General features: G+C 43.0%; 2 protein-coding genes across 9 annotated transcripts in view; one reads left to right on the top strand and one right to left on the bottom strand.

Annotated features, from left to right (window-relative positions):
• TMEM116 (transmembrane protein 116) overlaps positions 1 to 8196 on the bottom strand; it is a 188575-nt gene extending 180379 nt beyond the window's left edge. For 6 of the 8 annotated variants that reach the window (XR_009497317.1, XM_059894996.1, XM_059894998.1 and 3 more), the window contains exon 1: positions 7302 to 7459. Coding sequence is in view for 6 of the 8 variants with exons in the window: in XM_059894996.1 (XP_059750979.1) it covers positions 7302 to 7397 (96 nt within the window). In the remaining 2 variants the exon portion in view is untranslated. Of the gene's footprint in view, positions 1 to 7301; positions 7559 to 8162 lie in introns of those variants that run through there. The other 2 variants (XM_059895000.1, XM_059895002.1) reach the window with 2 other exon arrangements.
• ERP29 (endoplasmic reticulum protein 29) lies at positions 7676 to 15169 on the top strand. The gene is made up of 3 exons (XM_059895004.1): positions 7676 to 7957; positions 12297 to 12435; positions 14342 to 15169. The coding sequence occupies exons 1-3, from the start codon at positions 7814 to 7816 to the stop codon at positions 14842 to 14844; spliced, it is 786 nt and encodes a 261-aa protein (XP_059750987.1). The 5' UTR covers positions 7676 to 7813; the 3' UTR covers positions 14845 to 15169.

The raw sequence follows: 15169 nt of genomic DNA, 5'->3' as shown, positions 1-15169 counted from the left end.
TGTTACAGTGGAGGATTACTGGACTGAATGTCAATACTATGACACAGTATGAGTGTGTTTCATGTTTGGTAATTGCAATCATTGTTGCTTTTGTTGTGGTCATCCATGTACAATGCTTGGTGTCAGTCGATTTATCTCTTGTAAAAATAAAATACAGTGTGTGTGTGTGTGTGTGAAAAAAAAAAAAAAAGATAATAAAAAAAAAAAAAAAAAAAAAAAAAAAAAAAACAATATGGAACGAAAAAGACCCACTGATCAATGGAACAGGACACAAAGACCAGAAATAAACGCACGCACTTATGGTCAATTAATCTATGACAAAGGAGGCAAGAATATACAGTGGAGAAAAGACAGTTTCTTCAATAAGTGGTGCTGGGAAAACTGGACAGCTACATGTAAATCAATGAAATTAGAACATTCTCTAACACAATATACAAAAGTAAATTCAAAATGGATTAAAGACCTAAATGTAAGACTAGATACTACAAATGCTGGAGACAGTGTGGAGAAAAAGGAACCTTCCTACACTGTTGGTGGGAATGTAAATTGGTGCAGCCACTATGGGGAACAGTATGGAGGTTCCTTAAAAAACTAAAAATAGAGTTACCATATGATCTAGGAATTCCACTCTTGGGCATATATCCAGAGAAAACTCTAATTCGAAAAGATACATGCACCACAATGTTCACAGCAGTGCTGTTTACAACAGTCAAGACATGGAAGCAACCTAAATGTTCATCAAGGGATGAATGGATAAAGAAGCTGTGGCATATGTATACAATGTAATATTACTCAGCCATAAAAAAGAATGAAATAATGCCATTTGCAGCAACATAGATCAACCTAGAGACTATCATACTAAGTGAAATAAGTCAGATAGAGAAAGACAAATATATGATACCACTTATATATGAAATCTCAAAAAATGATACAGGGACTTCCCTGGCGGCCCAGTGGTTAAGACTCCATGCATCCACTGCAGGGGGCATGGGTTTAATCCCTGGTCAGGGACTAAGATCCCACATGACGTGACGTGCAGCCAAAAAAAAAAAAAAAAAAAAGATACAAATGAACTTATTTACAAAACAGAATTACACAGACATAGAAAACAAATTTATGGTTACCAAAGTAGAGAGAGGGGAGAGGGATAAATTAGGAGTTTGGGATTAACATATACACACTACTATATATAAAAAGGTAAACAACAAGGTCCTACTGTATAGCACAGGGAACTATATTTAATATCCTGTAATAATCTATAATGGGAAAGGATCTCAAAAAGAATCACTTTGCTGTACACCTGAAACTAACACAACATTGTAAATCAACTATACTTCAATAAGAGAGCAAAATTTTTTTATAAAAGAAAAAGTTAGCAACATTTTACTTTAAAAATCTAGAGTCATTCTATCCAATAAATATGTAATGTGAGCCACATATGTAATTTAAACGTTTCTAAAAAACTTTTTAAAAAGTAAAAAGAAACAGAAAAAAAAAACAAGAAAATTAATTTTAATAATATATTTTATTAACCCAAATATTTAAAATTTTGTCATTTTAACATATAATCAATATAAAAATCACTGCAATATTTCACTTTCTTAATTTTGTACTTTGTAATTCAGGGTGTATTTTACATTTATGTCTCAATTCAGGTTAGCCACATTTCAAGAGCTCAGTAGCTACATGTAATTTTATTTATTTATTTATGGCTGCATTGGGTCTTCATTGCTGTGAACAGGCTTCCTCTGTTGTGGCGAGCGGGGGCTACTCTTCATTGCGGTGCGCAGGCTTCTCATTGTGGTGGCTTCTGTTGTGGCAGAGCACAGGCTCTAGGCCCGTGGGCTTCAGTAGTTGTGGCAAGTGGGCTCAATAGCTGTGGCTCGCAGGCTCTAGAGCACAGGCTCAGTAGTTGTGGCACACGGGCTTAGCTGCTCCGCGGCAGCTAAGATCCTGGGAAGATCCTGGGATCTTCCTGGACCAGGGCTTGAACCCACGCCCACTGCATTGGCAGGCAGGTTCTTAACCACTGCGCCACCAGGGAAGTCCTACATGTAATATTATAAGTGGCATTTTTATTTACAACTAGATTGTAGAGGTTCTTGCATTTGAATTTTATCCTGCAGAGGTGCCATTATAAACTTCTGAGCAAATAAATGATATGACATAATTACCATATAACTAGTCCTTAGTGAGTGTGTAGTATATGCCAGGCCCTATTCTAAATGCTTCCTATACATTAATTTAATCCATTCACAATCCTATGAAGCAAGTATTATTATTATCCTTTTACATGATACTATCATGAGTAACATGTTGGCAGTGTGCAAGATAGATTAAAAAGGGAAGAGACTGGCAAGAATTAGGTTATTTTTATTTACTTATTTACATCCCACTTTGACCTAGATAATATTTCAGGTGGCTTATGACAGTGCATAAGATAAGACAAAATAACATGAATTGAACATGGGACAAAAGAAGAAAGAAAAACATCTCTGCTGAAATGATCTGATCCCTGGATGTTAAAATCTCTATGCATTTTTTTAATGTTACTTTATTGAAAAAACAATATTAAAATAAGAGAAATCTAAAGTAAAAAGTTTGCTGCAACCTCATCTAGTCAAAATGAGTTTCACTTTTGTTACTTTAAGTCTTTGTCCTTATGCATATTCAATTTTTACATGTTTGTAGTAATTCTATAGCTAGTATTTTATATTCTACATTTTTGCTCAACATTATTCCATAATAACCTTTTTTCCTTTTGTTAGAGTCTTATTTTCTTTCTCTCCACTCCCCTGAACTGTAACCAATGCAAAAAGCCTGGTATATTTCTCTACATCATCCTCTATCCTCATTAAAACATATCCAAATATATATATATATACACACACACACACATATATACAGAGGTTGTTGTTACAGTGGTATGTATGGTAGGTTTTTTAAAATGGGATCATATATTTCTGTATACATTGCTGTCCTCACCTGTTATTTCATGGGTATCTCTCCACTTTAGTATAAACAGTTCTAATCAATTTTGATAGCTGTATAGTATTCCACATAAGATAATTTATCCAACAATTCCTCTCGTGATGGACATATAGGCTGTTTTCAGGTTTTGTTTTTCTTAATTTCCTTTATTTATTTTTCCTTCTGCAAACAATTCTGTGGTAAACATCCCTACATCCCTGCATATATAATCTCCTTCTTTGCTGATTTTTTTTTTTTTGGCTTATGTTTTTATTACTAAAAGACAGATTCCAGAACGGAATTCTTTTTGTTCCTCAAATATTTCAAGCTCTTTTTCATTCTGTATTATTTTATTGGTCATGCCATGCAGCTTGGGGGATCTTAGTTCCCCCACTACAGATCGAATCCGGGCCCCCAGCAGTGGAACCACCGAGTCCTAACCACTGGACCGCCAGGGAATTCCCTCTTTCTCATTCTAGAACCTTTGCACATACTAGTTTTTTTTCCTAAAATGCTTCCTAACACATAGTAATCTGTAATTTAAATTTATTTATATAATTATTTAATGTTTGTTTCATCAATCAAGGGTAAGTTCCTTGAGAGCTGAATCCCATTCATGCTTTAGGTCTTATATCAGCTTAAATATAATTGTTTGTAGAGGTTTTCCATGCACCTCAATGCAAATTAATCCCCCCCATCATATTCTTTCATAAGCCCTCAACTTTTCTTTCTTAGAAATCATCACAATTTGTAATTATATATTTATTTGTATACTATTTAATGTTGGTCTCTCCTCTAGGACTGCAGGGAGCACATCTATTTTGTTCACCAGTGTAACCCTTGCCTCCAGAAGAGTGCGTGGTGCATAAAAGATGTTCAGTAGTTATTAAATATTGAAAGCTTCTTGGGACTTCCCTGGTGGTCCAGTGGTTAAGAATCTGCCTTCCAATGCAGGGGACACAAGTTCGATCCATGCTTGGGGAACTAAGATCCCACACGCCATGGGGCAACTAAGCCTGCTCACCACAACTACTGAGCCCGTGTGCTCTAGAGCCCGCATGCCACAACCAGAGAGCCTGAGCGCTCTGAAGCCCACACGCCAGAACTAGAGAGAAGCCCACAGGCGGCGATGAAGAGCCCACATGCTGCAACGAAAGATCCCATGTGCCGCAACTAAGACCCAATGCAGCCGAATAAATTAATTAATTAAATATTTTTTAAAAATTGGTATGATGTGAATAATCCTGCTATTAAAAAAAACATATTGAAAGCTTCTTAAAGGAGGTTGGGGCTTGGAGAAAATCATACTGTGGAGTAAATTTTCCTTCTATAACAATTTTTTAATATGAAATCTGCTTTAAGTGTTCATTAAGACATCTATGTCAAAAAACTAGTGTTAATGTCACCAAAACCCTGCAGGGGCAAAGCAATTAGCTCTAAGGGATGGGATAGCTCCAAAGTACAATATGTGATCTAAGAAGGGAATGCAGAAAGGACAAATGGAATTTTGAGAGACAGCAATGGAATAGTTCCTCTCTCATTGACTTGATTCATTTATTCACTGCCCAAGAATGTACTGAGCATCTACCATGTGCCAGACACTGTTCTAGGTGCTGGGGATATAACAGTGAACCAAACAGACAAAACAAAAATAAAAACAAAAACAAACCCATCCCTCACAGGAAACAGATAACTTAGAAAAATAAGCAGGGACTTCCTTAAGTGGTCCAGTGGTTAAGAATCCGCCTTCCAATGCAGGGGACGCAGGTTCAATCCCTGGTCGGGGAACTAAGACCCCACATGCCGTGGGGGAACTAAGACCCCACATGCCGTGGGGCAACTAAGCCCGTGCGCTCTGGAGCCCATGCACCACAACTAGAGAGCCGTGCGTCAAAACTACTGAGCCTGCACGCCCTGGAGCCCACAGGCCACAACTAGAGAGAAGCCTGCACGCCGCAACGAAGAGCCCGCGTGCCACCACGAAATATCCCGTGTGCCACAACTAAGACCCAATGCAGCCAAATTAATTAATTAATCAATTTTTAAAAAGAAAATAAGCAAATTATACAGTATGTTAAGTTGAAGAGTGCTATGGAGAAAAAAATAACAGAGAGAAGGGAGATGGAAAGCAGGGAGGCATCAGGGAGGAGCGATTTTTTTTTAAGTATGGTCAGGGTAGATCTTAGGAAGCTGACATTGGAGCAAAGACTTGAAGGAAATGAAGGAGCCGGCCATATGAATATCTTGAAGAAAAGTGTTCTAGAGGGAGAAAGCCAGCACAAAGGGTCTGAGGCAGGAACATGCCTTGTGTATATGAGAAATAGCAAAGATGTCAGTGCGACTTGGGGCTCACCAGCTTGATGACGTTAGAAAAAAAGATGGGAGAATTTATGTATTAGTTGTCTTAGCAGACCATGCCATTTTCCTTCTTCCTTACTCCAGCTGCTACATTGAGTCATATGCACACTCAAGTAACATGCCTTGCCACCTCCTCCTTCCTACCTCACCCAGGGTGAGCCTTTTGATTTTCCACAACAGAGTCGACTGTGGGATTTTATGACTTTCTAAATATGGAGAGTTATACTTGGCTTATTTGTGTAGATTGTTGTCACGGTCCTGAAGCCAAGAATCTAATTATACCATGAGGTAACTGACTGGGACCAGGGCACTATTAAAAGGCAGCATTAAGACAATTTCTGCACTTTTGCAATTCATCACAAAAGTACCAATATTTCCCTTCCCTCTCCAACCAATCCACTTCTTGCACTTTTTTCAAAACCTACTTCTAAACTAATCATGACTAAAAAGTCACTCCTGATCAATCATAGTAACTACCGTAGATGTGCTCAAAGCATTTATACACTCAGAAGTGGATAATAGCTCCTTATTGACTACAGGACAAAATAGCAATTTCCTAATTTGATTTTCAAGATTCTCCCCTACCTGGGCTTAAAACTGTCTTACTATCTACCGTTTTGAGAACTCCCTCAAGCTAGCCGGTCATTCCCCAAAACATCATGCTCATTTCCACTTCTGCTCTTTTTTCACTTGTTCTCCACCTAAAATGTTCTCCGTTTCCACCTCCTACATGAAGCTTTCTTTAACCACCTTAGCTCACAGTAATTATCCCTTCTTCTAACTTCTATTCATTTGTCTATGTGGTGCATTTTATTTAATAATTTATTAGGGCAAACTCAAAATAAATTTTTCTGAACCTTCCCAACACACACACACACACACACACACACACACTGGACTCTCAAAATTTCTATCTAAACTGGCTGCCCAAGATTGGCTATTATCTTTGATGACTACTTTATACATACATACATACCTACACACACATTTATTGGACACATGCAATGGTTAACTTGGTGCTAAGCCCCTTATAATGCATTATACAATTTATTCTCTTGCCAGCATATCCATTTGTTCATTAAGTCTTGTGAATTCTACCCTATAAAAGTTTCTGAATTCCAACCTCACCTTTTCATCTTTACTATTAGGTCCTATTACAGGACCTTAATCTCTCCCACCTAGACTACTGCAGTGAACCTCCCTGACCTCAGCTTTCTCCATTCCAATGCATCCCCTTTATTCCTGAGTGACAGCAAATCTAACGTCACTCTCCTAGCTACAGCCTCTGGTGGCTCCAAACCTTTTAGCTTGATAAGACCCTTTACAAACGTGCCCATTTACCTTCACAGATTCATCATGCTTTCCCCCTTGCTAGATATATCCTTTGGTGTTTGCCCTGCAAACACCTCCTCTTCTTTCAAGATCCAGTTCAAAAGTCATCTCCCGTCTATAACTTTCCCTGACATTCCTGAGCAGGGCTGACTGAATCTCCATTTGTGCTTTCACGAGACTGTAATATAGTCTTATTTTCTACCGATTACACTGTAATGGTTATATTACTATTCCCACATCTCCTTCCACCACTGAGTTTGTTCAGTACACTGCTATCTCTTTCCTCTCGATTCTGTATTCCCGCAGGCAAAAACCAGGATGTGGTGTAAACTATCCTGAACAAACACCTGTTGAAGAGAATTACTAGGATTTTTTTAAAAAATATCTTCAGAGAGCCTAGGACACAGCTCGACGGGTACTCATCTTTCAGGGAAGCCTGTTTTTACAGGAGCCTGGAGCCTCCCTGGTGAGGCACTCACCATGGAGTAGGTCTCATATCGGACTGGGAGAAGGCAGGAGTGGCCCTGACTGCCATACTGACGAATAGCTGAGTCTCACTGACCAACTCGGGTCGTGGCTAAGGGAGGGAGAGGAGTATGACTGACTGAGGGGTAGTAGCACAGTCAGACTGACAGACTAACCGAAGGTAGCAACAGGTCCCAACCGACTGCCTGACGGACCAAAGGCAGGAAGAAATGACGGCTGGCCTCGTCATCTTCGAAAAACAGGATAGCCATCGAAGAGCTGCAAGGACGCCGAGCACGCACTTCGCGCCGCGGCTCACGCGGAGGAGGACGGGAAAAGAGCAGGCTGGAGGCAAGCCTCGCTGAGTGCGCGTGCGCGTGCGCGTGAGCGGCAGTCTCGCCTTCCTCCTCCCCTCCCCCAGCCTCCCCGGCACTGCCGTCCATCCCCCACACTGCCACGCGGCCAGGCCCGCTCACCTTATGCCCTCTGGGGCTTCGCCGAGTGCGCACGCGCGGCAGCTCCATTTCCCCGCCCCTCACGTGGCCCCTCCCTCTCACCCTAGGCCGGCGTGAGCCGGCCTGGCTGTACACGTGCGCTCACCCGTGCCCGCCTTCCTAGCCACGTGACTCCCGGCTCCGCGCTTGCTCCACTACAGCCTTCCTAGTTCTTACTGCGAGAATCCGGCGTTATGGCTGCCGCCGTTCCCCGCGCCGCTTCTCTCTCCCAATTGTTTCCCCTTCTCCTGTTCCTCCTGCTCCTCTCTGCTCCGCAAGGCGGCAGCGGCCTACACACCAAGGGCGCCCTTCCTCTGGATACAATCACTTTCTACAAGGTAACGGGGCGGGGGACATCGCGCGCAGGTGCAGCCAGACTGCCCAGGGGAGCGCGCACCCGTGGGGGACACGGGACAGAGAGCTGGCAGGAGGTGGTCTGTAGCGACAATCCCGTGACTTCCCACCGTCCTGTAGGACTGCTGGAATCTGGGCCGAGGCCGTATCATGACCATGGAGCATACGTGTTCCAGGGGCCCCGCGCACCTTTGCAGTATTTGCACTTGCTTCCTCTTTTGCAAGAGAACTGCAGAGGTGCAGCCGAGGGAGCCGGGTGCCTCTTCCCGTCGCATATGGGAAGAGGGCGGTGCCGGGCGAGATCCAATCCTCAAATCCCAAGTAGGAGACTCGGAGGGCGGTACTAGGCGGACGCCACCCGTCTGTGGTGGGGCAAGGGTGGAAACGCGGCTCGTTAGCCTGCGTTTCAGCGCCCTTCTCCCTTTGGCTTGGATTGCAGCCACTGTTCAGATATTCTGCGTCTCCTTAAAAAGTGCGAGAGTTAAGAATAAGCTTCGGTTCAACCACCATACAGTGAGTGTCTTGGGCCTGGTGACAAATAAAATCGGGTCGAGACATGGAAGGAAGGATTCGCCTCTACCCCCGCTTTCATATTTACAGAATTGGGTCTTGGCCTCGGTAAATGGACGTTGGAAATATTGAAGGCTGAATGCAGTCCCAATCCCTTAATGTTACACCCACTGGCACCTTTTTAACTTCGCCTATGAGATGGGCAAGCTAAGTGTTGAGATTTATTAATTTATTTTCTTTATTTGTACCCATTGCTGGGAAGTGAAACCAAGAAGTGGAGCTCTAAATCTCTAAATCTATCTCAAGTGGTTTAACTCTTCGTATTTTCGAAAGGGTTCCTTGTGGAGTTGGCACCTGTGGCTCACTGAATGCAAAGTTACAAGAATTTAAAAGTGTAGGTATGACTGGCTGATTGTCAGGCACACACCCCACAGCACCCTTTGCTTTGGGGGGCTTTCCTGGCAAAGTGACACCCCTACCACCCAAACATGGATATGGGGTAACATCACAGACCAAATGTGACTTAGAGGGAAACTGCACTGTAACAGTAGTATTTCCTAATCAATTGGTGTGTCTCCATCTTTACAGCTACCACTCTAGTCTAGGCTATGGTTGTGTAGCTTCCTCACTAGCCTCCCTGTTTTCACTCTGGAGCCTCTCAGTCCAGTAGCCTAAGTCCTACGTGATCTGACCCTTGCTTCCCTCTCCTCTCATCTCCTAACCATTCTCCTCTTTGTCCCCTCTGCTCCAACCACACATGCCGTGCCCTCTGTCCTTTTGGCTGTTCCTAGCTCATTACTGCCTTAGGCCCTTTGTACTGGCAGTTCTTTGTGACTAGAACATTCTTTGCCCAATCTTTGAAAGGCTGGTTGCTCCTCATCGTTCAGGCTTGGGTTAAATGTTACCTTCTCACATTTCCTCCTCCCCCAGTCTAAAGTGCCAGTCACATTACCCTGTTTGAGTTCTCTGTAGAGCACGCATCACTGATTTTTTTTTCTTGTCTAGTGTATTGTGTCCCACACTAGAATATTATATGCTTGTGAAGAACTACCTTGTGTATCTTGTTCACTGATCATCTGCACAACCTAGCAGGTTACCTGTTACATAGAAGATGCTCAATAATAATTTGTCGAATGAATGAACAAATGTTTTCTCCAGTCCCTTTCTAAATCTCACTCTCTTCCATCACTATTGAGCAAAAGGGGAGCTTCCTAGGGCTACCATATCCAGGAGACTTGTTCCATGCTTTGCCTTTCAGTGATTTCCAGTGTCTTTTTTTGTTTCTTGCCCTTTACCATCACTAAATGAGAAACCCTGTCTGTTTTCTTTACTGCTGTGTTCACTTAGAACAGTGCCTGGCACGTGTTAGGTCCTCACTACCTTTTTATTGAAGGAATAAATGAATAATGAATTCATCTATACATTGAAGAAGCAAGTTAACTAAATGTAGGTTATGTTGGAGCTGATTCCTCAAGGATGAAGAAAGGAGAGACTTCTATTTCTTTCTTTTTTTTTTGGCCGCACTGTGCCACATGTGGGATCTTAGTTCCCTGACCAGGGATCGAATCCGTGCCCGCTACACTGGAAGCATGGAGTCTTAACCACTGGATCACCAGGAAAGTCCCGAGAGAGATTTCTAAAGCAGTTAAGAGGTACAGGTTGAGTAAAAGAACAAGAAAAAATTAGCTATGCAAATGTTTGCCATTCAAAACCATTCTGCTGATGGCTAAGAATGGTGAAAATAAAAGATGAAGGCCTCTCAATTCTATTTCAGTGTTACACCACTGTATGATTATTAATATTATTCCATAATATAAAGGTAGGCCCCTTGAAGTTAGGTTTTCATGTGTTCTTTTATAACATTTTCTCCCTGGATATGTAGCATCTGCTATCAAAGCCTGCCCTGGTTTTGTTCATTTATCAGATATTTTCGGAGCATCTGCCACATGCCAGGGCACTGTTGGGCACTAGGGATAATACAGCAGAAAACAGGTCAGAGACGGTCCTTATTCTCATAAATTGTATTTTAGTGGAGAGGACCGGCAACAAGCAAATAAGGATTTCAGAGAGTGGTTAATGCAGTGAAGAAAGTAGCCTGCTAGAGTATGATGGAAATGAAGCAGAATTAGATGGTATGAGTGGGGGAGGCCTCCCCGTTAGGAGAGGACATTTGAACTGAGCTTTGACAACCATGGAAAGAACCAGGGAAAGGGCACTCCAGCCAGCAGAGACAGCAAATGAAAAGGCCCTGAGTGGGAATGTTTGGTGTGTTGAACTGAAATAAGGCCAAATGGGCCAGAGGGATGTGATCTGATTTATATTTTTAAGTCTTCCCTGCTCTTAGACTCCAGAACTCAGACTTTTTGGGGTCAGTGACCACTTAAAGATTACCTGTTCTGGTCCCTTCTCCCTCTTCCCTTGTGTCCTCCGGCGCTGTTAAATATTTTTTAAAACCTAAAACGAAATGGACAGCAACCCACAGTAAGAAACAAGGACTAACAAAAGCTGGACTGATGTCAGATTGACTTAATTATGGCAGGGATTGCCTGTGATGAAAAATTAACCCGTAGTGATGACTTTGATTAGAAAAATTAAAAGTTGTAGGAGGAGGGGAGGCTGTACTACCAACCAGAGGCAGCTTATTAGATAAAATCTATGCATTGGGTGAAACCATCAAAATGAAGTTTTGGAATTCCTCAATAAGTTAAACATAGAATTGCTGTATGACCCTGCAGTTCCACTCCTAGGTATATTCCCAAAAGAGATGAAAACAGGTGTTCAAACAAAAACTTGTACACAAATGTTTATAACAGCACTATTCACAAATAACCAAAAGGTGGAAACAACCCAAATGTCCATCTACTGATGAATGGGTAAACAAAATATGATATATCCATACAATAGAATATTTATTTGGCCATAAAAAGGAATGAAATACTGATGCATGCTACAACATGAATGAATCTTGAAAACATTATGCTAAGTGAAAGAAGCTAGACACAAAAGGTCACTTATTGTATGAGTCCATCAGAGTAGACAAATCCATACAGACAGAAAGCAGATTAGTGGTTGCCGGGGGCTGGGGGAAGGAGGATTGGGGAATGACTGCTTAATGGATATGTGGTTCCTTTTCGGGTGATGAAAATGTTCTGGAACTAGATATTAGTAATGGTTGTGCAACACAGTTAATGTAATAAATCCCTGTGATGTAAATTTTACCATAACTGAAATAGAAGTCTGGACCCTGACAGTTTAGGTCTTAGAGATCTAACTTCAAGGAAACTGTAGTGTAGGGAGGGGACATTGTCCCAAGCCTGGCCTCTCAGCAACTTCCTATGAGCCCTGAAATTGCAGAGTGCAAACTCTGGACTTCCTAGCCAGAGCATCCTCCGCGGTGCCAACTCCTTTATAGACGGTTGGTTGGTTTGGGTCAGATTTCTGGTTCCTTGCCAGAGAAAGGCCCCTGGGATGATGGGCACGACAGGGGCCAACGTAGCGTGTGCTAAGGATGCATTTCCTTAGCCTTACCAAAAGGGCCACTGGAGGAGAAGGCCTTAGTACATCTATAGCATTGTTTGTTCCAGACAGTTTGATTAGTGTGAGCAACTACTTAATGGGGTACTCAATAGTAGACACCGTCAAATTGTTAAGTGAATCAATGGTGAATGAATGAATGAAGGTTAGTATATGAGAGCTTGTCTCCCTTGTGGGCTTGTTTTCCACTCTGTTTCTTAAACAGGGGTCCCTTGGGAAAGGGAATTAGCCCCAAAGGTCCTTGGGAACCCCCACTTGCTCAGCTCTGTATGCCCTCAGGTCATTCCCAAAAGCAAGTTCGTCTTGGTGAAGTTTGACACCCAGTACCCCTATGGTGAGAAGCAGGATGAGTTCAAGCATCTGGCTGAAAACTCGGCTTCCAGCGATGATCTCTTGGTGGCAGAGGTGGGCATCTCAGGTATGGACAAGTCTGGGATGACTGAGGAGGGCAGAGGGGGAGGAAACTAGGAATTATTTCCCTACTTGGAGGGGGAATACCCAGTGCCTTTCTGTCTGAGCCACACACGAGGAGTATAAATGGGGTCATGTCCTCTCAAGGAGTCTGGTACCCACGGCAAGCTTAGCTTGAGCAGATTCTGTGACCACAGAACCTCAGCTCAGCCTTGCAGGTGCCTGAGGGGAGGGAATTCACCATCCTTCACCCTTCACCCACACTGACATCAAACTTACTGTGAGAGCTTGGTGCTCTCCTTGCAGGGGACTGTAGTCAGAGGGGGTGCCTTGCCTCTCCGGGGACAGCGTAGTCAGTTTTTCCATCTTCATTTCAGCTCTTTTGTACCACAACTATTGGGTATGGGCTTTAGCTCAAATCCACCAGAGCTGCCACTAAACCAAGGGTAGCTCTCAATGATAGGGACAACTTTAATACATAGTTGCCAACATTTAGTGGTTTTTCAGTCTGTAAAAATGTACACAGACATTGCATTTTTAATTTTCACTTGAACCTCGCCTGAGAAGCGAGATGCATTATCTCCTTTTTATACTTGAGGAAAACTGAAGCTCAAGGAGCATAAATGATTTGTCTCAGGCTGTGGGGTAGCAAGGGGCTCATTCAGAACTCCTCCTAAGTGTGTATTCTTAGGAGGAATGCAGTAGGTTCTTCCTTCTGTGCTTCCTCCCAGCTGAGATGCCACAGTTCCCTAGTGAGCTCTTGAGTCTGGTCTTGGATAGAAGTAGCTGTCACACTTCTTCAGGGCAGTCGATCAAGTCTAACTCAACTGTGAATCCACTCCTTTGGGGCTTTAATAATATTAACAATAGCTGACATTTCTGAAATGTTTATTATGTGCCAGGCCACTGTGCTAAGTGTTTTACATGTATGTCATCCTTGTGGCAACTCTGTGAAGAAAGTTTTATGACTCCCCAAATGAAGAAACAGATGCTTAGAGTAACTTGCTCAGGATTATAAAGTGCCAGAACTAGGATTGGAACCCCGCACTTCCTATACTACTACCCAGTAATAGGTGGTCTTGGCCATTTCTTCTTGGCCAGGTGTAAGAAACCAGTTGTAGCCCTTGGGGCTGCTACTGCCTTTTGGGAAAGACATAGCAAATACTAACAGCTACCACATACTAAACACTTAACTCTGCCAGGTTAAGTGCACATATCCCCTCATTGGGTCTTCCCAACAGCCCTCAAATGGTAGGGACTGAGTTCGTTACCTACCACACATTCACTAAGCTCCAGCCAGACTACACTTTGTAATCCTTAAATATACCCAGCTCATTCCTGCCTCAGAGCTTTTGCACTTGCAGTCCTTTCTGCCTGAGACACTTTTCCCACAAATTGATGTGTCTGCTATTGATGTGTCTGATATGTCTCCTACATATTCAGGTCCCTCAGCTCATGTCATCTTCACAGGGAGGCCTTCCATGACCGCCCGAAGTGGGCCTTCTCACCCAGTCACTGTGTCATATCACCATTTTATTTTCGTCATAGCACTAATCACTTTGGTTCATTTGTTGATTATCTCTCTTCTCACTCTTTGAAGAGTATGAGCTCCTTGAGGTGAGAGAGCTTGATGCTCTTAATCACTCTAAATCACAACTAAGTCCCCAGCACTTAGAGCAGTCCCTGGCACATAGTGGGCATATAATAAATATGCAGAATTCCCCTTTTTCAGATGAGGAAAATGAAGTTCAGAGAGATTAAAGGATTTGACTAATGCCACATGGCTAGGAAGTAGCAGAGGAGGAATTCAAACAGCCGAGATTCTTCTTCCCCTCAGCTCAGATGGGCCTCACAGCAACCTCCTGCCATACCTTCCTCATGTCTTATTCCTTGTTTCTGGTTTCTATTCACAGATTATGGTGACAAGCTGAATATGGAGCTGAGTGAGAAGTACAGGCTGGACAAGGAGAACTACCCAGTCTTCTACCTCTTCCGGGATGGGGACTTTGAGAACCCAGTCCTATATAGTGGGGCAGTTAAGGTTGGAGCCATCCAGCGCTGGCTAAAGGGACATGGGGTTTACCTAGGTATGCCTGGTTGCCTGCCTGCGTATGACACCCTTGCTGGAGAGTTCATCAGGGCCTCTGGTATGGAGGCCCGCCAGGCCCTCTTGAAGCAGGGCCAGGACAACCTTGCAAGTGTGAAGGAGGCTGAGAAGAAGTGGGCCGAGCAATACCTTAAGATCATGGGAAAGATCTTAGACCAAGGTGAGGACTTCCCAGCCTCAGAGATGACCCGGATCACCAAGCTGATTGAGAAGAACAAGATGAGCGATGGGAAGAAGGAAGAGCTCCAGAAGAGCCTAAACATTTTGACTGCCTTCCAGAAGAAGGGGGCCGAGAAGCAGGAGCTATGAAAAGGCACTCCAGGGTTTTCAAGGGTTTGGTGGGGTGGGGAGGGGTAAGCTACCTGCTGGCTGTGAGATCTTCCTGGGATATAAGGGAGTGGTAGGAAAAGTGGCACTAAACCAGAAATCTGTGAGTATGCCCAGATATTGATGCTGGTGTGACTATGCTTGGAACATCTCTGTAACCAGTCGGGTATAGCTGGAACATTTACTCAGATGGCTTGTGAAATTCCCCCTCAGAAGGAATTGGTGCTATAAAGAAGAGTGTACTGCCCAGGTTTTTGACAGATATAATTCTGATTCAATTAAAGTTTCTGTGTTTTGGTTAAATGGA

The sequence above is a fragment of the Balaenoptera ricei genome, chromosome 14 (assembly GCF_028023285.1).
Source record: "Balaenoptera ricei isolate mBalRic1 chromosome 14, mBalRic1.hap2, whole genome shotgun sequence".
NCBI classification, from domain to species: domain Eukaryota; kingdom Metazoa; phylum Chordata; class Mammalia; order Artiodactyla; family Balaenopteridae; genus Balaenoptera; species Balaenoptera ricei.
The sequence above is the reverse complement of the archived record's forward strand: the minus strand, read 5'-3'. Positions and strand labels throughout refer to the sequence as shown.